We start from the raw sequence: 25,846 nt of genomic DNA, 5'->3' as shown, positions 1-25,846 counted from the left end.
TCAGCAATGGAGTAATAAGTAAAAACCATTATATTCATTTTAATTAACTGTATAAAAGCAATAAAAATTTGTTTTTGTATTCGTAGACATTAGAGCAAAATTATTCTGAATATGCTGAATATATTTATTTTTGTTTGAAAACAATGTTTAATGGATAGTGAATCAAAAGAGGTGCTAGAGAGATAAAGACAGACCTAAGAGATTGACGGGAGCCAGAGGAATAAAATGATAGCACTGAGGGTAAGGAATATAGGACTGCGGATGTTAAAGAATGATATTGGGTATTGGCTCTGGAAGCACCCTTAACGGGGTAGTTATCGGGGTTTGATAAGGGATAAAACTCACAGAGACAGTAATTGTAAATTAATTAGGAATTCATGTAGGAACAGACATAGGAACAGGAACTGAGTAAACTTTCAAATGGAAACTTCCCACCCACTACTCAATATTTGTATCATGTACTTCAAAACACATGATGTTACAGAAACCTATTTTCATGGCATCACAGATTATAATCTAGTTTATTTAAAATTGAGGTAGGAGCATCATCACAGAGTGCTCTGCTGCCCTATACAATACAATGGGCTCTTACAATAAAAATAAGTAGACTAACTGCATTTTTGAATGTTTGGATATTACATCAACACAAAAAAACAACAACTATATTTGTTTCTTTCATTAACTATAATACTAGTAAATATGGCACTCATTTATCTTGAAGGTATTATAGTTAACATGCAGTAGATAAATTACTTTAAACATGATGCAAAAATATCCAGAAATACTAAATACATTTAGTTTCACACATATTTTAAGCACAAAATTATTCCCTGTGTATGTCAGTTAATATAATAAATCTCATAAAACTTCAGCAATGTAATCACGGTTAAAGTAAAATTCAAATAAACTTTTCGTAAACTATTATAAGTAATTTATTGATCACATTTTACACATTATTGAACAAATGTACACTTTTTGAGCATTATTTCAGTTGCCAGTGTGAATATACAATATAATGTTTCTTCCACGTGGTCTTGTCTTTCAGCATGCTCAATGGTAAAATGAAGAAGACATCCATGGTGAATATGGTTTTGTTAATCCTTTTTAAAAATATAAACATCTCAGTAAAAACAAAAACTCTGAAATAAAATCTCATGTAAACGTCAGGTGGATGCGGGCATCTTTGTTATAACAGCACAAAGAGCTCACTGATATTCACATATACCACCCAGAATTTTAAAATATCTGAGTTATTTGCTGATGAGGTTTTGATAAAAAATATAATATTAAAACTATCTTGACTAAGAAAAACAATGTTGCTTAAAGCTAAAAATAAAATATCAACAGAATACTTTAGAAGTAACGAGGTCTTATATGTCTTGATGGACTAACCCATTGTCTGGGCACAGCAGTAGCATTCATGTTATGTACCAATTGTCCTTGTAGTCTTACAGGTGAGATGACTGCAGATGGTTTAAAGCCTGAGGCAACAGAGTTTACTGGTTCACGGACTCTGGAATCTTCATTCGGATAAGCCCTCTGTCGCATCAGTAACATTGCAGGAGTATCTTTGGACATCCACCTAGATTTGTTCTGTGTAAGTAAGTGAATAGAAAAAGTAATACTTTTAACAGAGGCCACACTACACATTGAATAGATAATACGAACATGCTGTCCAAGTTATACATTATGATTATTATAAACCTAATTTACATACACTCTGAGTTTGATATACATGCTGCATATGCACACATCAAGATATCAGACAATATTAGTGTATATTCATTATTACTCATTTATTAGTCATTAATATGATTACTAAATCATCTAGGTCACCAACATGCTCCACACCATGGCAGGGCTATGGCGATTAGTCAGTAAACAACATTTGCAACCCTAAAAAAACCTTACTTTCATCCAGTTTGGTGCAGTTGTCTATAACTATAAATCATGAGCTTTACTAATTGCTGAATTACAAAATGTTAAATAGCTGGATGGGCTGAAAAAAGAATGAACACGACTCCTCAGAATTCCCTAGCAAAGGGAGGCTCACCTCTAAGGTTTTTTCCCTATTTCATGGGTGCCTACTTTCAAGTTGAGAACTCAATACTAAGTAAACTGAACAGGTATATTGTATAAGCAGAGCAGATTGCATTAGAAAGATATGACACCCAGGCAGTAAGGATGTCACTTCATGTCTGTCATTCATTTCTCTCACTGTCAGCAGTTTAGATGCATAGTTATAAATACACTTTATTGCATATTATGTATTAATTATATTATAAACCAAGTGGCCTGGATTAGAATATACCCAGGTAGATACACACTAGACAGACATTAGTGTTATACTTATTCTTTGACTGTGTGCAGCTTGAGACTGGACTGAAGCAGCTTTATTGGGTATTACAAGTGAGTGGAGTGTGACAAACTGCCATTTGCCACTGGGCATTGGAGAGGACTGATCGCTAGCATCCTGCCCTGCGACTATGGGCCTGGGATGTATTGCCCTTTAAGAACTGCATTTGGGCATAATGGATTTTTGTAAACTGTTTCTGGCCCTTTAACTGTGTGGTACAAAGAAAGGGTTTGTACTTTTAAATTGGCACTTCGGATGTAGTCGAAGTGCCGAAGTCGTTGAAGTGCCGAAGTCGTCGAAGTGGCCGTCATTCGACAAACGAACACGTGGCGGCGGCCATTTTAACTTATTCGAATGCGGTCAGCGGTGTGTGCAGCCAAATCTATGGAACTGTTTGCGGCTACCCAATTGCACGAACACCGCTGACCCGTACCTTCTTCGACACCGCGGCTGGAGACTAAGCCCTGTTCGAAGATTCGAACGCTCGTTCGAATGGGACTTAGTCATTTTCTCGGTCAAAAGAGACTTTTTAATATTTCTGGAACCACTGAACGGATTTTCACGAATTTTGAATATGTTGTTCCACAAGTTGTGTTGTTCATAAAAAGTAAGTTTTATTCATGTACGATGTAAAATGAGAAAGTTATAAAATTGTTTAAAAATGTATAAGTTTTAGCTTGGAGATAATTGAGGAGATACAGTAAGAAACTAAATTATCTCCCAAGCAGAGGGGAGGGAATCTGTGGGATGTAACCGATATCTGATTGGTTAATGTCTAATTGCCTGTGGGCGTCTCCCTTGCAGGGGAGCACTGCATAAAAGCAGAGTACCTTGTCTCGTTATTGGAGGGAACTGCTATATCACACTGGGGATTGCTATGCTCTGCATACTCCCTTGAGCTTTACTCACTTAGCCCTTGTTCCTGATACGCTCTCCTGGAGTAGAGGACTTCCCCACACGGTCCTGGAGGACAGAGGCTGATTCCAGGGTGGACGGAAGACGGCGCGGCTCTAGTTAAGCTACGGCGGTTGTGGAGTCTGCGGTGGTTGTGGTGTCCAGTGCGGTGCTTGTGGTCCTCGGCGCAAGCTAGGAAGCGTCCATTAATGGAAGGTGTCCGTTACATGGAGGAAAGCAGACATATGGACTAAACATTGTATCCCGGGGTTTACAAGGTGAAGGTAGCGCATAGTGGGAAGAAACCGTAGGGTTACTACTGTTTGCACTGCTCATTGTAGGAGCATCCTGAGCACAGCTAAACCTGGTACTGTATGTACTAGCTGCATAAAGTCACATGTGAAAAATAAATATCTAAAAAAGAATTAGAATATTTGTATATCAAGTTATACATGTTTTTGAATCCTGGGATCTCCTCCCTTACTGTGCTCCACGCAGGTAACCATGCATAGGACTTACTTTCTCACCCATGTGGCTATTTTCCTCTGCTCACATGTAATATGCTGAACCGTGTACCTTTTTATGGAATGGGGAGCATAGCTTAGGAGGTAGGTGAAACTACAAAGATTTCAGCATGCAAAAAAATTAAATAAAACTATCTATATATTTATAGACAGATATTGTTTTATAAATATAGATATACAAATCAAATGCATCAAATGTATGTTGATGAAAGAGAGTCCCTTTAAAAGTAGCTAAACATAGTCTTAAAGGACCACTCTAGGCACCCAGACCACTCCACCTTAATGAAGTGGTCTGGGTGCCAGGTCCTTCTAGGGTTAACCCATTTTTTCATAAACATAGCAGTTTCAGAGAAACTGCTATGTTTGTGAATGGGTTAAGCCTTCCCCTATTTCCTCTTGTGGCTGTCTCATTGACAGCCGCTAGAGGCGCTTGCGTGATTCTCACTGTGAAAATCACAGTGAGAGCACGCAAGCGTCCATAGGAAAGCATTATGAATGCTTTCCTTTGTGACCGGCTGAATGCGCGCGCAGCTCTTGCCGCGCGTGCGCATTCAGCCGACGGGGAGGAGAAGAGGAGGATCGGAGGAGGAGAGCTCCCCGACCACCGCTGGAAAAAGGTACGTTTTAAACACTTTCCCCTTTCCAGAGCCGGGCGGGAGGGGGTCCCTGAGGGTGGGGGCACCCTCAGGGCACTCTAGTGCCAGGAAAACGAGTATGTTTTCCTGGCACTAGAGTGGTCCTTTAAGTTAGAGGGGCAAATTTTTAAAAATAATATCAGGAAGTATTACTTTACTGAGAGGGTAGTGGATGCATGGAATAACCTTCCAGCTGAAGTGGTAGAGGTTAACACAGTAAAGAAAGTGTGGGATAGGCATAAGTCTATCCAAGACATAAGATAAGGCCAGGGACTAATGAAAGTATCTAGAAAATCGGGCAGACTAGATGGGCCGAATATCTACTGTCACATTCTATGTTTCTAGATTACTAGAGTTTCACACTGTATGCAAAACTAAAGATTACGGGCAGATTCTTTTGAAAGAAAATGAAAGGGATCCTATAGTGTCAGGAATACAAACCCTGCTCAATGAGCTTACATGCTAGAGGGAGTGGAGTAAAGTGACACAAAAGGTAAGGATAGTATTAGACTAATGACAGTTGCAAGAGAGGAATCAGTCGGGAGCTATTAACAGTTTAATTGATACGATTTTATGAAGAAGTGGGTTTTTAATGATTTTTTTGAAGGAGTGGAGACTAAGTGAGCATCTAACAGAGGAGGGTAGTGAGTTGCACAGGAACAGTGTAGCCCTCGAAAAGTATTGAAGGCGAGCATCAGAGGTTGGAGTACGGACAGAAGATAGACTTAAGTCTTCAGCAGAGTGTAAGGGCCTAGACGGAACATACTTGTGTATTAGGGAGGATAGATAGGTGGGAGCAGCATTATGTAGAGATTTGAAAGCAAGAACTAGAATTTTAAATTGAGCCCTATATCTTACAGGAAGTCAATGAATGAATCCAGCTTCTTACTTGAATCCAGCGTCAATGTCCCTCGGTGCTTGGTCAGGCTCCGCCCACGCTCCACCCCCGCCAACGTCAGTCGATGAAGAAGACCTAATGCGCATGAGTGGCAATGGCCACGGGTGCATTAGACCTCCCCATAGGAAAGCATTTTTCAATGCTTTCCTATGGGGAAAATCTGACACCGAAGGTCTGTGAGGACATCCAGCATCAGATAATGGACCAAAAGTAGGTTTGGTTTCCGGAAACCCCTCAAGTGGCTGTCTGATAGACAGCCACTGAGGGCAGACTTAGAGCTGCAATGTAAACATTGCCGTTCTCTGGAACGGCAATGTTTTACATTGCAGCACTAAGTGCAATAGGGACACTGCACTGAGACCAGTTCAATTAGTTGAAGTGGTCTGGGTGCCTACAGTGTCTCTTTAAGTTAAATTCTTCCTCTGCTTACTGAATAGCGGTTCTTCAATTTTAGTAAGCAGAGTAAATCCAACCCTTTGAGTATAAATTAATACGAATAGTTATTGTGCTTATAACCCAATTAACAGTAGAATAATGAGGAATTCAAAGATACAGTAGTTTATATTTTAGCAAACTGCACCAGTTAAACCCATCTGTAAGTTATAAAAGTATGCTTACAAATTACCTGGACACAAAGAGCAAATATTGAAATAAGGCGGAGGAAATATTAGACAAGGGAGGAAACTGCACAGTATAGTGTATCTTGAAAGGGTGACTGTTGCTCAGTATTTTAGTCTACAATCAAAAATAGTTTCTAATATTCTTGAGTAGTAACTACATTGTTTCAATATATATCTGCTCACTTATTTTTCTAGCATTGTATTTACTATTTAAATTAGAGATACTTACAGCAAGGAACCGGTCTGTGAATTTAAGCTTGAAAATAACATTACGCTTGGATATGAAAAGCAATTATGCAAAAAGGGACACCCACTACCAACTGACATGCGGAAAACAAAACACAATAACGTGAAACTCACATGTATATTTTAAAAAGATACTCCAAGAACCATAATGTATATTCATTGCATAGTTAATAGTGCCAGGGGTTCTTTGTTTCTGTCTACTGTTTATAAAGGGAGGTATAATGCTTGTGAAAAATGGGACTGAAGTGATATAAGATGTGGAAATTAATTATTGAGAAGGGAAATGTAAAAGGTAGATATCAGCCACCCTTACCATTTGCAGGGCACTGGTCAAGAATAATTAGTGAGGCCTTGCATATACCGCACAGTCATGCACACAAAAGCATATATGTAAATATACACACATACATATATATCCGCACACAACTAGCCACTAGACCACATGCATAATTTGCCAAATGCTCCAACCTAAGTAGCAACATGCTCCTACAGAGACCTGCGTACAGGGACTAATATTAACCCCTTCAGGATGGAGTCAATAGTACACGTTCTGATCAAAACAAAATGTAAACAAAAACTGGAGTTTGCGCTATATGTCTGTTCAACCGTAATTCACCTCTTTCATATTAGGTGCACCCACACATATTATATATTATTTTGTTCAGGAGAAACATTTAATTTCCCATGAACTATTCATATATGAAACATAATTTATTTTGAATAAAATAAAAAAAGTGAGAAATTAAGATTTTTAAAATAATTTGTAGTTCCGCCTGACATTTTAGCTGTACATATCATAATCCTGTTAGCTTTTACTGCAATAAAATGCACATATTTGTATTCAGCAATGTCTCACAAGTACAACAGTACTCCCCATTAACAGGTTTTACAGTGCTTTGGAAAGTTACAGGGTAAAATATAGCACTTTTCATTTTTCAGTTTCTTCACATCGAAATTTGCCAGATTAGTAATGTTACCTTTGAGACCGTATGGTAGCCCAGGAATGAGAATTACCCCCATGATGGCATACCATTTGCAAAAGTAGACAACCCAAGGTATTGCAAGTGGAGTATGTCCAGTTTTTTTTTAGTAGCCACTTAGTCACAAACACTGGCCAAAGTTAGCGTTCATATTTGTATTTGTGTGAAAAAAGCAAAAAACTAATATTTGGCCAGTGTTTGTGACTAAGTGGCTACTAAAAAATATTGGAGATACCCAGTTGCAGTACCTTGGGTTGTCTACTTTTGCAAATGGTATGCCATCATGGGGGTAATTCTCATTGCTGGGCTACCATACGGTCTCAAAGGTAACATTACCAAACTGGCAAATGTGAAAAGAATAAAATGCAAGCCTTATATATGACTCTAACTTTCCAAAACACCATAAGACCTGTACATGGGAGGTACTGTTATACTTGGGAGACTTCACTGAACACAAACATTAGTGTTTCAAAACAGTAAAACGCATTACAACAATAATATCGTCAGTGAAAGTGCCGTTTGTGTGTGAAAAATGCAAAAAACTTAACTTTTACTAAAAATATAATCTTTGTCATACAATTTACCATTTATTTGTGTTGAGCGAAGTCTCCAGAGTAAAGCAGTATGCCCCATGTACAGGTGTTTTGGAAAGTTACAGGGTTAAATATAGTGCTTGCGAATTAAAATCTCTGCACTTTATGCCTGGGTTGTCAGGCACGTCAATCAAATTTTAATTAATAAAATCACATAACTATGTTAAAAGATTACTTAAATTACTTAAATATACACATAGAATTTTAATATATATACATACTATTTATCGGCCCCCATGTCCTCCTCGTCTCTTCCTTAACCATTTTGCTGCCTGGTATCCTTACTTCCTCTCAAGCAATATCCCATCCCTAATTCTAAGGGATTTCAACATTTCCATTAACCCACCCTTGTCCTCAGTAGCCTCAAAACTTATTTCAATCAATTCCTCCTTTGGGCTAACCTAAAATCCCGCAACTCTGGAGGAATCTGAATTCTCTTGACCACCAGCAACTCTTTGGCTGATCTCCATTCCAAACTCTCATCCATCCCATCCTTCTCCTGTCCCTCTCTGGCTATCTCCTCATATAATGCTACCCTCACCTCTACCCTAGACGCTGCAGTCCCGCTACAAGCACACTCCTCAAGGAGGGCGCACATCCAGCTGTGGTCTGCAGAGATGCTCCCATTCAGCTGGTGGAGGAAGTCTCCCACCTTGTCAGACTTTCTACACTACAAATTTGCCTTGCGCTCATACAGTGCAGCCCTCACCCTTGCTAAACAGTCCTACTTTTCTTTTCTCATTAGTTCATGCTCCCGCAATCCTAGGCATCTCTTTAATACGTTTAACTCTCTTCCTTGCCCTGCTGTGGCCACCCCTCAAACTAATCGTTCAGGTGATAGTTTTGCATGTTACTTTACTGACAAGATTAAACCGTTAAGGAATGAATTCTCATCTCTCTATCGCAACCTCACTTGGAGCATACCACCCCTACCCTCCAATACTTCCCTCCAGCTACTTGTCACGACTAGTAATGTGGTCCAGCACGCAGAAACTATGTAAACATATACATAGGTAAGAAAAGGAAAATAACAGGATAGAGCGTAAACCGGACCTTAGAATGGCCGGACTAATACGCTAGAGACAGAGAATGGTCAAAGGGAAAGCCGAGGTCAAGGAAGCCAGAAAATACTCAATACCGATAAAACAAGCCAAGTCAGGGAAACCAGAGATCAGAATAACCAGGGAAACGCCAAGGATCAGGATACCAGGAAATCAGAATCACGGAAATAGCACTCTCAGGAAATCAGGAAACTGAAACCACGACATGGCAAAGTAATGGGAAAAGCTAGGGGTTTAAATACCCCTCTCTAGGCTATGATTGGTCAGAGGGCGACCTCTGACCCCAAAACGTGCGTGTGCGTTGACGTCGTGACATCACGCACACGTTGGTATGATTTTCGGGGGCGGAGCTACTCTTAGGCGCGACCACGTGGTCGGCGCCATGTTTGATTCGGGCGTGATGCCCGGAAGAACGGAAGGAGCGGTTCCCGGCTCGCCGACGAGCAGGTAAGCTCGTGTTGTCGGCGTGGCCGTGCCGGTCGGGCACGGCCGTGAGGCTCGGCGGGCCGGTGACCGCAACAGTACCCCCCACTCGAAGACCGCGCACCGGGCGGGAAGGACCCGGCTTAAGAGGAAAGCGGTTGTGAAATGACCGGATAAGACGGGGCGCATGGACCCGGTCAGTAGGAACCCAACAACGTTCCTCGGGACCATAACCCTTCCAGTCAACGAGATAGGACAAGACACCTCTGGATAATTTGGAGTCCATGATAGAATGGACTTCGTATTCTTCTTGATCACCCACTACCAAGGGCGGAGGAGGAGTGGATAACCTGGTGTAGCGATTGCAAGTAAGGGGCTTGAGCAGAGACACATGGAAAGTATTTGCAATTCTCATATGAGCCGGAAGTGCCAAAGAATAGGTCACTGGATTAATACGTTGGGTAACTCGAAAGGGACCTATGTACCGAGGGGCAAATTTCATGGACGGGACCTTAAGCTTGATATGTTTTGTGGAGAGCCACACCCTGTCACCTGGAAGATATACAGGATTAGCGCCCCGTTTTTTGTCAGCTTGGGCCTTTGCTCGTAATGAAGCTTTCTGCAGAGCTGAATGGACGGAATCCCAGGTATCATGAATTGATTCCAAACGGGTGTTCAAGGCAGGAATTTCCGTGTCTGAGAATTCAGAAGGAAAAACAGCGGGGTGATAACCCTGATTTACAAAGAATGGACTATGATTAGAAGATTCATGAGTGGCGTTGTTCCTGGCGAACTCAGCCATGGGTAAGAGCTCACACCAGTTAGACTGATTGGCATTTATAAAGCAACGTAAATAGGCTTCTAGAGACTGATTCGCCCTCTCTGCTGCTCCATTAGTTTGAGGGTGATACGCCGACGAAAAGGAGAGTTCAATGCCTAATTGCTTACAAAAGGAACGCCAAAACCTAGAAACAAACTGGGTACCTCTGTCAGATACTATGCTTTTAGGTACACCGTGCAACCGAAAGATCTCTCTCAAGAATATTTGAACTAGATCTTGAGCAGATGGTAATTTTTTAAGGGGGGCAAAATGTGCCATCTTTGTGAACCTATCGATAACCATAAGGACTGTATTAAACCTGTTTGAACTGGGTAGATCCACAATGAAATCCATGGCTAAGTGGGTCCAAGGAGCACTGGGTATGGGCAGTGGTTGTAAGAGTCCAGGAGGCGATCTAGGAGGAACTTTAGAAACGGCACATATTTGACATGCCCCAACATATTCTTTGATATCGTTTCTAAGAGCAGGCCACCAAAACCTCCGGGAGATGGCAGAGAGGGTTTTATGGACTCCAGGATGGCCTGCTGCGAGGTTGTCATGGAACAAATCTAGTACCTTCTTTCGAAACTGAGGTGACACATACAGTTTGTCCGGAGGTTTTCCCACAGGTGCCTGAGTTTGATCTGCTATTATGGCACAGAAGAGTGGAGAAGACACTTCGGTAACTGTAGTGGCAATGAGGCATTCAGGAGGTATAATAGGATATATCACCTGTTCCGGAGCTTCATCTGTCTCAAACTGCCTAGAAAGTGCATCTGCCTTGGTGTTTTTAGTACCAGGCCTGTACGTAATTATGAAATTGAATCGGGAGAGGAACAATGACCATCTAGCCTGACGAGAGGACAGTCTCATAGCGTCCCCATTATAAGCCAAATTCTTATGATCAGTAAAGATCAAAAGTGGCTCTTTGGAACCTTCCAAGAGATGCCTCCATTCCTTAAGGGCAAGTACAATGGCCAAAAGTTCCCTATTCCCTATGTCATAATTCTTCTCTGCAGGTGTGAATTTGCGAGAGTAAAATCCACAAGGATGTAAAGGTGTATCAGGACTTTCTCTTTGAGACAGAATGGCTCCAACTCCTGTCTCTGATGCATCCACCTCTAGGATAAATGGTTTGGTTGGATCAGGATGGGTCAGGACAGGTGCTGAGGAAAATAAAGATTTTAACAGTTCAAATGCCTCTCTTGCTTCTTTGGGCCAAGATGTACAATTTGCTCCTTTTTTGGTTAAATTGGTTATAGGGGAAATCACGGAGGAAAAACCCTTCATGAATTTGCAGTAGTAATTCGCAAAACCTATAAAGCGTTGAGTGGCTTTAAGGCCCTTGGGTAATGGCCACTGTAAGACTGCCTCCAGTTTACGGGGATCCATCTGGAAACCAGACGGAGATATAACGTATCCAAGGAATTGTATCTCCGTTTGGTCAAACTGGCATTTCTCCAGTTTACAGTAAAGGCCGTTCTGTAACAGGGTTTTCAGTACAATTCTCACATGTTCGTGATGTGTCTCTAGGTCTGGGGAATAGATGAGAATGTCGTCCAAGTACACTAGAACGAACATGTGAAGGTACTCTCTTAGGACATCGTTAATAAAATCCTGGAATACCGCTGGAGCGTTACATAATCCAAACGGCATAACCAGGTATTCGTAATGTCCCATTCTGGTGTTAAATGCGGTCATCCATTCGTGACCGTCCTTAATCCTGACTAGATTGTATGCGCTTCGGAGATCGAGCTTGGTAAAGACTCGAGCTCCCCTCAATCTGTCAAACAGCTCTGATATAAGGGGAATAGGGTAGGCATTTTTTATGGTAATCCTATTCAAACCCCTATAATCGATACAAGGGCGTAGGTCTCCTTCTTTTTTAGAGACAAAGAAGAATCCAGCCCCGGCTGGTGAGGAGGACCTACGGATATGACCCTTTCTGAGAGCATCTTTAATATACTCCTCCAAACAAAGATTTTCCTGGGGGGACAAGGCATAGACTCCTCCCTTGGGAGGCATAGTCCCTGGTAATAAGTTTATGGTACAGTCATAAGGTCTATGAGGAGGTAACCCTTCTGACTGGACCTTGTTAAATACCTCTTTCAAATCCATATACTGCGGTGGAATTTGTGTGGTCAAGGGAGGTGCAACAGGAACATTAATGGTACCAATAGGTTGTGGGATTTGCTTAACCCCTTAAGGACCAAACTTCTGGAATAAAATGGAATAATGACGTGTCACACATGTCATGTGTCCTTAAGGGGTTAAAGCAAACACCTTTGCATCTCTCACCCCAACTCACAATCTCTCCTTCAATCCAATCCAAACGTGGATTGTGTTTCAGGAGCCAAGGGAAACCGAGTATTATCGGAACTGTAGGTGAAGATATGATTTGAAAGGTAATTTCTTCAGAGTGGAGAATACCCACTGAAACAGTGATTGGCAGAGTTTCGTGTGTGATGAAAGGCTGGGTAAGAGGCCTTCCATCAATGGCCTCGACTGCTATCGGTTTCTCTTTATGTCTTAAGGGCAGGAGATGTTTTGCAGAGAATTCTTTGTCTAGGAAATTCTCCGCTGCCCCAGAGTCAATCATAGCCTCACACTGAACAGTAGTGTTCTTGAAAGATAAGGTTACTTTGACAAGGAAACGGTTCTTAGTCAATTTAGGGGACATATACATCACACCTAAGGTCGGTCCCCGTACGTGCCTTAGGTGTGCAAGTTTTCCGGCCGAACCGGGCATGACGATCTTAGATGTCCCTTCTTGCCACAATACATACATAACCCCTCGTTACGTCTGTGTTGTCTCTCTGCCTCAGTGAGTTTAGCGCTACCCAATTGCATGGGTTCAGGTTCTGGAAGAGGCGTTTGGCTACTCACCACTGGGTTAGAGAAACGAGGAGCTATGGACAAATTAGAACGTCTGTTACATTGTTTGTTTTTCTCTCTCTCTCTGAGCCGGTTATCAATGTCTATCATGTAGGCAATAAACTCATTAAGATTAACCGGAAGGTCTCTAGCTGCAGTCTCATCTTGTATACTCTCAGCTAGACCTTCAGAGAAAGCAGCCACCAGACCACTATTGGTCCAATCAACCTCAGACACTAATGTCCTGAACTCTATTGCATAATCGGCTACAGAACGACTGCCTTGCTTGATTCTCATAAGGGCTTTGGCAGCGTTCTTCTCCCTGCCTTTAGGTTCAAACGTAGCCTTAAAGGCCGTAAGAAAAGTACTGTAATCACGGGCTACTGCGTCACCACTTTCCCATAAGGGGTTAGCCCAGGTCAAGGCTTTTCCAGTTAATTGGTTCATCAGATGGCCTATTTTTGATCTATCTGTTGGGAATGAACCTGGGGAGGCCTCAAAGTGGTATTCAATTTGGTTTAAAAAACCTCTGAATTCCTTAGAATCACCTCCATAGCGAGGGGGCGGTGACAAGGTTATGGACGGTGGTTTATGTGGTACGGGAACCACTACAGGTGGCGGAACCACAGGTGGTACCGGAGGGACCTCTAAATAGGCAGTCCTCTGGAGCAAGGTCTGAAATGCCTGGGCAAATTGGTCTAACCTGTGGTCCATATCCTCCACCCTACTCTCACAGGCGATCATATGCTTGCATAGTTCTGCAGGATCCATGGCCATGTCGTATTGTCACGACTAGTAATGTGGTCCAGCACGCAGAAACTATGTAAACATATACATAGGTAAGAAAAGGAAAATAACAGGATAGAGCATAAACCGGACCTTAGTATGGCCGGACTAATACGCTAGAGACAGAGAATGGTCAAAGGGAAAGCCGAGGTCAAGGAAGCCAGAAAATACTCAATACCGATAAAACAAGCCAAGTCAGGGAAACCAGAGATCAGAATAACCAGGGAAACGCCAAGGATCAGGATACCAGGAAATCAGAATCACGGAAATAGCACTCTCAGGAAATCAGGAAACTGAAACCACGACATGGCAAAGTAATGGGAAAAGCTAGGGGTTTAAATACCCCTCTCTAGGCTATGATTGGTCAGAGGGCGACCTCTGACCCCAAAACGTGCGTGTGCGTTGACGTCGTGACGTCACGCACACGTTGGTATAATTTTCGGGGGCGGAGCTACTCTTAGGCGCGACCACGTGGTCGGCGCCATGTTTGATTCGGGCGTGATGCCCGGAAGAACGGAAGGAGCGGTTCCCGGCTCGCCGACGAGCAGGTAAGCTCGTGTTGTCGGCGTGGCCGTGCCGGTCGGGCACGGCCGTGAGGCTCGGCGGGCCGGTGACCGCAACACTACTAAACCTGAGGTGGCTGCCCGTTTCCTCTTCTCACCGTTCATCCTGCCACCTGTTCAGTTGATCCAGTACCTTCCCACCTCATCAGAGCTCTCACTCCTTGTCTTGTACCCTCCTTAACACACATCCTAAACTGCTCTCTTTCATCTGGTGTTGTTCCTGCTCTCCTTAAGCATGCTGCTGTTGTACCAATCCTAAAAAAGCCATCCCTAGACCCGTCTTCCACTTCCAACTATTGTCCCATATCCCTGCTTCCTTTTTCCTCAAAGCTTTTAGAAAGACTTGTCTTTACTTGTATGACTGACTTCCTAAATTCCAACTCCATCCTCGATCTTCTTCAATCTGGCTTTCGCCCCCTCCACTCTACTGAGACTGCTCTTATTAAAGTTACAAATGACCTAATCACAGCCAAATCCAAAGACCACTACTCCATACTAATTCTTCTTAACCTCTCTGCTGCCTTTGACACAGTTGATCATGGCCATCTTCTCCTAACTCTACAATCTCTTGGTCTCTGTGACACAGCCCTCTCGTGGTTCTCCTCCTATCTCTCCCAACGCTCCTTCAGTGTCTCTTTTTCCAACAGCACCTCCTCTCCTCATCCTGTCTCAGAGTCCTTCAAGGTTCAGCTCTTGGTCCCAATTTGTTCTCTCTCTGTACTGCCTCTCTTGGCAAACTCATTAATTCATTTGGATTCCACTACCACCTGTACACTGATGACACCCAGAAATATCTCTCCTCCCCTGACCTCTCCCCTGCTGTCCTAGCAGTGTCCCCAATTGCCTTTCCTCTACCTCTGATTGGTTGTCCTCCCACTTTCTGAAGCTAAACCTCATGTCCAGGCTGTTGTTAAAACCTGTCAATACCAACTTAAAAACATTGCCCACATACGCCCCTTTCTTACGCAAGATGCTGCCATGGAGCTTGTTCACGCTCTAATAATCTCTTGCATCGATTACTGTAATTATCTCCTAATTGGTCTCCCCAGAAGCCATACTGACCCCCTTACAATCTGTGGTGAAAGCTGCTGCCAGGCTGAACTTTCTCTCCTGTCGTTCCTCTCACACCTCACCCTCTGTCGATCCTTACACTGGCTTCCTGTCCTCTACAGGTGTCAATTTAAAATACTAATACTTACCTATACAGCTCTACCCAACTCTAGCCCCTCTTACATTTCTTCACTGATTCATGGTTATGCCCCCTCTCAGTCTCTCCGCTCTGGTGACCTTCTCCTGTCTGCTGCTCGCACCTTTACTGCAAATTGACGCCTGCAAGACTTCTCACGGGCGTTTCCTTTCCTATGGAACAGCATGCCTACCCCTGTCAGACTCTCCCCTAGTCTTCAATCCTTTAAGAAGTCCCTCAAAACCCTTTTTTTAGGCATGCTTATGGCCACCAAGAATAACTTCTATCTCTCAAACCTTCCTCTCGCTCTCTCCAATAGGGCCACACTCCAATCTCACCTCCAGTTCTGCTACCTTCCCACCGTGTCCATTTGCTGTCTCTCTCAATACCCTTCCTATTGTGTTTTATACCCCACCTCCTCTAGACTGTAAGCTCGTTTGTGCAGGGTCCTCAACTACCAATAGTTGCTGTTACATTTTGTTATAGTCTCATTTAGCAAATTACCCTTTTATTGTATAGCGCTGCGGAATAGGCTGGCGCTATATAAATACCAATAATAATAATAAAAAAAACATGACTGAAGAAACAATTGTATAAAACACTTGGAAAAATGTTACTATATTGCATAGCTTCTCCAGATGCCATTTATCAAATAATTTCCATAAAAGGTATAACAATGCAAAATGGAATCGTTAGGGAACTAGATCAGGCTAGAGGGCATGGCGATTTAGAAACTGACCAACTGATGATTCTTGATTCCCAGTCTGAATAGAAATGATTTTCCAATACAGGAAACCTTTACCAATGGACTGATAACTATAAACAATTCATCCCATGTCTCTGCACTAAATTCACCCTGTATTCCAGTCCCCATTAGGATTAATTAGCTACCTAGTGAGCAACAAAATGTAGATCTTTTTTGGGGCCAAAAAATGAAATGGACTCCAATGTGGCTATTAAATGGAGAGGAACAGATATGAGGAAAAATACAAGTAGCAAAGGATGGAAAGGTGAATGGAGAGTGAAGGGAAGTGCTGCCTTCAGAAACGTTGGGGCACCAGGTCAAAATCAGGGCCCACAGGCCCCACCACCATGTGTATATAATGCATGCAAATAACAGAGAAGAGGTCCAGGCACTCCAATAGCTTTAGTCACATTTATTAGAACCCAGGGAACACTGCAACGTTTCAACCCAGAATTGTGTCTTTGTCCAGCTCCCTCTGTCTCGGCTGCAATGGCACGTGGAGGGAGATATATAGATATTCACTATACATATGTACATATATATTTATATATATATATTTGCCATATGGGGTCTGGGCCCCCTGGGTGGCTCGGGCCACTTACAGGTCTACTTCCTGTACCTACGTGATGGCAGCCTAATGAAGGGTATAGAAGAAAAGGAAAGAAAGTGAATTGTTACTTTACTAACTGATATAGAATTAAAGAAAGATTAGAATAGGATTCTTGATAAGTGACTGAAATATGCCCACAAACTGACTATTAATTATTTTATTTAGTGCAACTAAATAAAAAGAGCTGAAAATAGATTCACTTATCAGTCCTGATTGTGAAATTCCTTATATGGTAAGGACCTAAATTAATTTATGGTAGTTAACATTAACCCTCTACCAATCTCCCCTTAAAGCTATAACAACCATACCTCTAACCTTACACTTTCATTAACTTTAACCATTTAACCCTGTTCACACCAAAATATTAGGATATTTCATGCTGTGTGAATGGTGTTAAAGCGCACTATTTCAATTACAACATGGATATTAGGAGAAAGACTAATTCTATAAAGAGTGGAATGTATGGTACTAATTCGTAGGTATTTAATATATTTTATATTTCTATTTTTACAAGTTTAGTATAGAAAAAGTTCAGCCAAAGGGAGAACCAAATTACAATAGTGTCTGCCAGGTGTCAATAGGCATGTCACACAAATAAGTCCCTCAAAAAAATATATGAAAAAAATAATACATCTTTAATAGGGTAACAATAGAAACAATATGGTAAGGGGACTTGTAACAAAAATCACACACCACACAGTTAAAGTGAGTATTAGAGAGGAACTGAAATGTAGGAAATTGTACAAGTAATTATATACAATGTACAACAGCTTGATTGTCTCCTAGTCAGTGTTTACTATTACCAAGACTCCGCTGCAAACTGAATAAGTAAGAAAAAAAAATAGAATTATAAGGAAGGAGCAATTCACTAGAGTCCCCTCTAGGTTTCCCCAAAGACCAAGAAGAGTTAAATAAATGTCTCTGTGTATATCCTGATGTGAATTGGAAAACAAAAATAGCTGCTTGTGCCAGGAGCACAAGCATATTCTAAACTCCCTACTGGGATTGTCTCTAAAACAAGTCGTTGAGGAGCCAACTCGTAAAGAGGCCATACTAGATTTAGTGTTAACAAATGGAGATTTGGTATCCGATATCACTGTAGGTGAAAGTTTAGGATCCAGTGATCATCAATCAGTGTGGTTTAATATAAGAACAGTGACTGAGTCACACCACACAAAAACAAAAGGTTTAGACTTTAGAAAAAACAGACTTTTCTAAAATTAGAATATGTGTAAAGGAGTCATTATCAGACTGGAGCAATTTAAATGGCGTCCAAGAGAAATAGGATTATTTAAAAGTTGCACTACTGAAGGCAACAGAAAATTGCATTAGGCTTGTCAGTAAAAGCAAAAAAATCAAGAAACCACTGTGGTACTCCGCAGATGTGGCCAAAATAGTAAAAAACAAAAAGTTAGCATTTAGTAATTATAAAAAACCCAGAGTGAGAAAGACAGAATGATCTATAAGATTAGGCAGAAAGAGGCTAAGCAAGTTATAAGAGCTTCCAAATCACACACAGAAGAGAAAATAGCACAGTCAGTAAAAAAGGGGGACAAAACTTTTTTTAGATACATAAATGAGAAAAGAAAAGTAAAACAAGCATTAGTTAGATTAAAAACAAAAGAAGGAAGGTATGTAGAAGAGGATAAAGGTCTAGCTGACTGCCTCAATGAATATTTTTGTTCGGTATTTACAGATGAAAATGAAGGAGAGGGACCTCAGTTTAGAAAAAGGATAAATTAGTTATTTATTACACGTGAGTTTACAGAGGAAGAGGTTCTATTTCAACTGTCAAAAGTAAAGACAAATAAGTCAATGGGACCTGATGGAATACACCCAAAGCTATTAAAATAGCTTAGTGGTGTACTAGCAAAACCATTAGCAGATTTATTTAACCAATCATTGATAACAGGAGTAGTCCCAGAAGATTGGAAGTTGGCAAATGTTGTGCCCATTCACAAGAAAGGTAATAGGGAGGAGTCGGGCAACTATAGGCCAGTAAGCCTTACTTCAGTAGTGGGGAAAGTGATGGAAACCATGTTAAAGGATAGTATTGTTGAACATCTAAAAACACATGGATTTCAATATCAGAGACAACATGGGTTTACTTCAGGGAGATCATGCCAAACTAATCTTATTGATTTTTTTGATTGGGTAACTAAAATTATAGATCAGGGTGGTGCAGTAGACATTGCTTACCTAGATTTCAGTAAGGCTTTTGACACTGTTGCACATAGAAGGCTTATCAATAAACTGCAATCTTTAAGTTTGGATTCCAATATTGTTGAATGGGTGAGGCAGTGGCTCTGTGACAGGCAACAGAGGGTTGTAGTCAATGGAGTATATTCAAAGCTTGGGCTTGTCACCAGTGGGGTACCTCAGTGATCTGTACTTGGAATCATTCTCTTTAATATTTTTATTAGTGATATTGCAGAAGGTCTTGATGGTAAGGTATGTCTTTTTGCTGATGATACTAAGATATGTAACAGGGTTGATGTTCCAGGAGGGATAAGCCAAATGGCTAATGATTTAGGTAAACTAGAAAAATGGTCAGAGTTGTGGCAACTAACATTTAATGTGGATAAGTGCAAGATAATGCATCTTGGACGTAAAAACACAAGGGCAGAGTACAGAATATTTGATAGAGTCCTAACCTCAACATCTGAGGAAAGGGATTTAGGGGTGATTATTTCTGATGACTTAAAGGTAGGCAGATAATGTAATAGAGCAGCAGGAAATGCTAGCAGAATGCTTGGTTGTATAGGGAGAGGTATTAGCAGTAGAAAGAGGGAAGTGCTCATGCCATTGTACAGAACACTGGTGAGACCTCACTTGGTGTATTGTACGCAGTACTGGAGACCGTATCTTCAGAAGGATATTGATACCTTAGAGAGAGTTCAGAGAAGGGCTACTAAACTGGTTCATGGATTGCAGGATAAAACTTACCAGGAAAGGTTAAAGGATCTTAACATGTATAGCTTGGAGGTAAGACGAGACAGGGGGGATATGATAGAAACATTTAAATACATAAAGGGAATCAACACAGTAAAGGAGGAGACTATATTTAAAAGAAGAAAAACTACCACAACAAGAGGCCATAGTCTTAAATTAGAGGGACAAATGTTTAAAAATAATATCAGGAAGTATTACTTTACTGAGAGGGTAGTGGATGCATGGAATAGTCTTCCAGCTGAAGTGGTAGAGGTTAACACAGTAAAGGAGTTTAAGCATGCGTGGGATAGGCATAAGGCTAGCCTAACTATAAGATAAGGCCAGAGACTAATGAAAGTATTTAGAAAATTGGGCAGACTAGATTGGCCGAATGGTTCTTATCTGCCATCACATTCTATGTTTCTATGTTTCTATATGTTAAATCAATTAGAGCTAGTACTAAGAGACTGCCCTTCTACCAATATCCACACAGTAATGTAGGTAAACGCTCAGATCAGACAAAGTAGCTGAATAGTTGAAAAGGCACAATCAGATGTAGGCAATTAGTCAGTAATGCCACTAATAATCAAAGGATTAAGAAATCCACTGTGACCTTATGTAGCAGTATCCATAAATGAGATTCACAAATTTCACATGTATAATTAAAGTAACCATACACTGGCAGTCAGAAGGTTAAACAACCAACTCCTATATCGCTAAAGAAGTGTCCAGTTATAAAGATTCTCTGACTGAATGGTTAAAGGGACACTATAGTCACCAGAACAACTACAGCTTATTGCATTTGTTCTGGTGAGTATAACCATTCCCTTCAGGCTTTTTGCTGTTAACACTGCCTTTTCAGAGAAAATGGAGTGTTTACATTAATCCTACGGCTATGCACTGTGATTGGCTCAGACCACCACTTCTGATGATGTCAGCAGACGGGCAGAGCCAGCAGCTGCAGACTTGCATACAAGTAAGATTTTACTATATTTAGGGAGGCAAAGGGGGGGGGGGGGTGGCAGTGGGGCTAGATGGTGGTTTTAACACTATAGTGTCACAAATACAGGTTTGTGTTCCTGACCCTAAAGTGTTACTTTAAGTGCCCAAAAAGAGGCCCACGCCCTTGTAATGACCCCTGGTCCTCTCACAACCTAGCTAAAATCAGCAATGGTAAATCAAATTATAATGTACTCAAAAGAACAGTGAATAACCACAAATAATGAACTGTCCAGGGCCCCAAACAAGGCGCATCCTTCCCGTTGAAACATTATTTTTCCATAAATCCATAAATGTTTACTTAATCCCCAGCAGATCAGTTGTAAGTGGAAATGGTTCCCCCACACGTTGCTTCCAAAGTTACGTATGTGCTAGTGTTTCACATTCACTAAACTCAGAATTTTGTAGAATTAAGTTGAAATGGCAAATCGTAGACTATCTTAGACGAGTTATGACTATAGCTATGGCTTGGAGAATTTTTCTAAATCAGCTATTTGCCTCAGTTTTTCTATTCAGATTTAATTTGTAAAGATTTGGAGTTTAATGAACAGCCCTGTATATGTTATTTATTGAATAATTAAACTACTTCTATGGAAAGCAATTATTTCTGCATGTCTATGAAATTTGAATTGGATGATATTAATAGAGATTTGTAGATAAAGTGTGATGTAATAACGAAATAGAATATTTAAGGTCATAAAGAGGTTTCACAATACATGTGTAATACTTAATATAAAGTAGAAAAAATAAAAGGTTGCTACGGGTTTAGCTTAGCAGTTCTCGTAATACATAATACACAACTAAACACATTATTGTAATAAAAGCATATTGTTTTGCACATTCCACAAAATATGTTTGTATAGATGTTTTCCAAATAATGAAATTTAAGAGCTGTACTTAACAGGGGCAAATTTCACAAGAAAATAAAAAGGAACTTCGAGTGTTGCATAAGAAAACATTTAGTGTAAAGTGGTGCTTGAAAAGTTATTTAGCTTGCTGAAGTATTTTATGAGTGAAGAGTGTGTATCTTTTTTTTTTTTTAAACAAAAGTGCAGATTTCAATAGAAATAGGCACTTTGATAAATAAACCTTGTTACACCCCCTGAATGTCAATCAGACAACTTGTCCTGTTGATTCCTGTTTGTGGAACTAAACTCAAGAAGCAGGTTTTTGCCCAGGGCACCTACCTTGCAAAAACATCTCACTGAGCTACATTGGGAATTCTTTAATTGTCAGCCACCTAAAGTCCAGGCTGTGGTAGAAGGGGAGAGAACTGCAGCTTTTAAATCGCCACTGAAAACCCATCTCTACAGAATAGCCTATGGCCTCGCAGAGTAATTTATATTTCTCAAACCTGTCTATCGCTTTCTCTCAGAGTGGGACTTGTTGTAACAGAGTGGGACTTGTTGAATGGAACACTACCAACTACCAGAGTAAGTATTTTCTATAGTTCCTATATTTCCTTGTGTTAAGGGGGTTACATGACACTCGTTTTAAAGTATACAAAGCATATACACAATAACTTAGTAACTTAGATTACTGCTATCCAGTTATCGCTAGACATAAGAGAAAATAAATTATTTTAAATAAAAACCTCAGCTCCTGAGAGCCACTGTCATGCATTAGTTTAAAAAATATATTCTTATACGTTCCCACCCATGATTGCTATCCCCCATATGGCCATTCCTATTGTGTTTTTATACCCTTCCTCAGGGCCGGCCCAAGACATTAGGCTGCCTGGATCCAAGTATGAAATGCTGCCCCTTCCCCCCCAAAAACCCAACAACATATATACTTCTGCAATGGTAGTGTCTCTATGTGGGTGTGCTGGGGGTAAAGTGTGTGTCTGTGTGTCTGCATGTGTGCTGGGGATATAGTGTGTCTGTGTGTATGCTGGGGATGAAGTGTGTGCCTGTGTGCTGTGGATGTAGTATATGTCTGTGTGTGCTGGGGATGTAGCCAGGGCCGGACTGGGGATACAAAGCAGCCCTGGAAAAAAAAAATCTATGCCCGCCCCGCAGCATGCTGTGGGGAAAAAAAAGGTGAGTAAAAACACAATTTTAAACACACACAGACACACACATACACCTTGACAGACACAGACACACACATATACCATGACAGACACACACACACCCCATGACAGATACACACCATGACATACACACACCTTGACAGACACACCATGACACAGACAGACACACACACATCATGACAGACAGACACACACACAAACACACCATGACACACACACCAAGACAGACACACACACACCATGACAGACACAAACACACCATGACACAGACACACACACCCATACACTCACACTGACACATAATATAGCTATCTGTGGGCGACCGGCCAGGTTGTCGTGCAGGGCAGACAGCTGGGTGTCCTGGCGGCCGCTGGCTGTTTTGGTGGCCGCAGGTCTCATATTCCGGCCCCGGTCTCAATAAGTAGCGCGCAAGGGCGGGGGAGCAGAGCCAGCACAGCCAGCTCCCCCTGCGGCCGCTAGAACAGCCAGGAGCCAGCTCCCCCCCTGCGGCCGCCAGCACACCCAGCTCCCCCCTGCAGCCGCCAGCACAGACAGCTGTCTCTCCGGCCCCAGGTGCTGATGGCCCATCGGGAAATTTCCTGGTATCCCGGTGGGCCAGTCCGGCCGTGGATGTAGCTTGTGTCTGTGCGTGCACTGCTGCCAATACACTTACCTATACACTGTGTCTGTGTATATGCATGTGTGTCAGTGTTTGTATCTGTATGTGTGTCAGTGATTGTATCTGTTTGTCTATGAATCTGCATGTGTGGCAGTGTTTGTGTGTATATATATATCTACATGTGTATCAGTGTGTCTGTGCAACTGTATGTGTGTCAGTATGTGTATTAAAAACTGACACGCATGCAGATTCTGACACACATACAGATGTACAGACATACTGATACACCTGCAGATACACCGACATACACACAGACACATGCAGATACACAGGCATACAGATACACACACTACACACACATATACATAAACTACACATTACACACATACAGACACACACACACACACTACACATACACACAAACACACACTACACATACAAACACACACTACAAACAGTACACACATACTACACACCCAGATACCCACACTACATACAGATACACACACTACACAGATACACATACTACACACATATACACACTATACATACACATATACACACATTACACTCATACAAACAGATACACACACTACACATACAAACACACACACACAGATACACACTACACACATACAAACACACATATATTCACACTACATACAGATCCACACACTGCATAAACACACATACAAACACACAGATACACAATCACACAGATACCCACACTACATACAGAGACACACATTAAACATCCATACATACAAACACACAGATACACACACACACAAACAAACACATAGATACCCACACTACATACAGATACACACACATTACACACATACATAAAAAAGTAAGCCATCCAGCAGGTTCTTACCTTCTGCTGGCTGTGGCTGGTGGGAGTTGAGGGCCTGCTCTCCCTATCTGTCCCCATCCTCGTGGCTTCCTCCTCCTCCCGCGCGGCTGTGTGAGTGAGCTGGCAGGAAGTGATACGCTGTCACTTCCTCCCAGCTCTCTGTGCACGATCGAAGGGGCTCGGTCGTGCTGTTAAAGTGGCGCAGCGCACGACTGGGCCCCTCATTGCATATGTCCATCGGGTGGAACTAAGGGGATGGGCCATCCGATGGACCCTCACACAGGTTCCCAACCCATGTGGTACTGCTGCACTGCTGCCAAGGGTTGGGAAATTCTGTTTTAGATTATAACAGGAACGTCAAAATGCCGCCCCTGACAGAGTGAAGTGGGATTTTTAAATATGTTTTCATCTAAATCTATACATTTGGTAGCAATTCTGCTAGCACATGGTTCATCTGAATATGGTTCGATAAATATTTGGGATAGTGATTCGGACTAACAAATATAACTGAAAAAAGTTAGCAATAGAGGGAAAAAGAGGAAAAGTGGTAAAACATTTTTATTTAAATACAATATATATTAACTATATAATATTCAAATATTTATGGTGCAGAAAAATATATTTTTTTGTTAGGGGTCCTGAGAAAAGTCCCGGACGGGATCTGAAACGTCGACCTGGACTAATTTTACCACAAAAGTAATGTGAAGATCCATATGGGATAATAAAGAACTGTTTTTAACTTTTAAAGACCGTGAGTGCTACTATAATTTCCATTCTCTAAATATATATTATCTATATTTTATTCAAATATTTATGGTACATAAAAAATATTTAGGAAAACGATTAGAATAAACAAAGTTCAACTGAGAAAAAGTAACCAACAAAGGGAAAAAGAGGAGGAGCAGGTAAAAAAAAAAATCTAAATGTATTTATATATAAATTATATATACAGTATATCTAATATTGCTTCATGCCTGAAGAAGAGAGGAAAACTCTATAAAACTTAGCTTTGAAATATGTTAGTCCAATAAAAAAGGTATCCCTGCATGCTGCAATTCAGTATATCTAAATATATGTCTAGGTTATTTTTACTGCTCTTCTTTTTTTCACTTGATCTGTGAAAAAATATACATGTAGTTGCTGTCTCACATTCATGAATCAACTCTATTTTGACACTATGAGTGGAACTCTGAATCATTAATCAAACAAATATGCTTGTCCATTGTGGTAGTAGTTTGCTTGGTTATATATTCATATGGCGCATAGTAGATACGGACAAATTGCAATTCAGCCAAAACCAAATGCACACGTCTTAAAGATGGTATATACATATATATATATATATATATATATATATATATATGTAATACGCTCAGAATCTTGATACATAACATCTATGTAATAAGGGGCCCAGTCTTGTTGCTAGTTGCACACTCCAGCCTGATAATATTGTATATCCATAGTGAAAATGTGCACTCATAATACTTCAAAATAAACAAAACAACTTCAGTTCCATTACCAAAGATTTCGTAATATGTCCAGGTAACATTGCTGAAACATTAACTAAAAAGTAATGCCCGGTAATGCTCACC

General features: G+C 41.1%; 1 protein-coding gene across 1 annotated transcript in view; it reads right to left on the bottom strand.

Annotated features, from left to right (window-relative positions):
* Positions 1-525: 525 nt before the first annotated feature.
* FAM83E (family with sequence similarity 83 member E) overlaps positions 526-25,846 on the bottom strand; it is a 102,438-nt gene continuing 77,117 nt past the window's right edge. The window contains exon 6 of the mRNA XM_063436815.1: positions 526-1,593. Within this exon, the coding sequence (XP_063292885.1) occupies positions 1,354-1,593 (240 nt within the window). The 3' untranslated portion in view covers positions 526-1,353. The remainder of the gene's footprint in view (positions 1,594-25,846) is intronic.

Source organism: Pelobates fuscus, chromosome 11 (assembly GCF_036172605.1).
Source record: "Pelobates fuscus isolate aPelFus1 chromosome 11, aPelFus1.pri, whole genome shotgun sequence".
NCBI lineage: Eukaryota > Metazoa > Chordata > Amphibia > Anura > Pelobatidae > Pelobates > Pelobates fuscus.
This window is presented reverse-complemented; position numbering and strand designations above follow the sequence as displayed.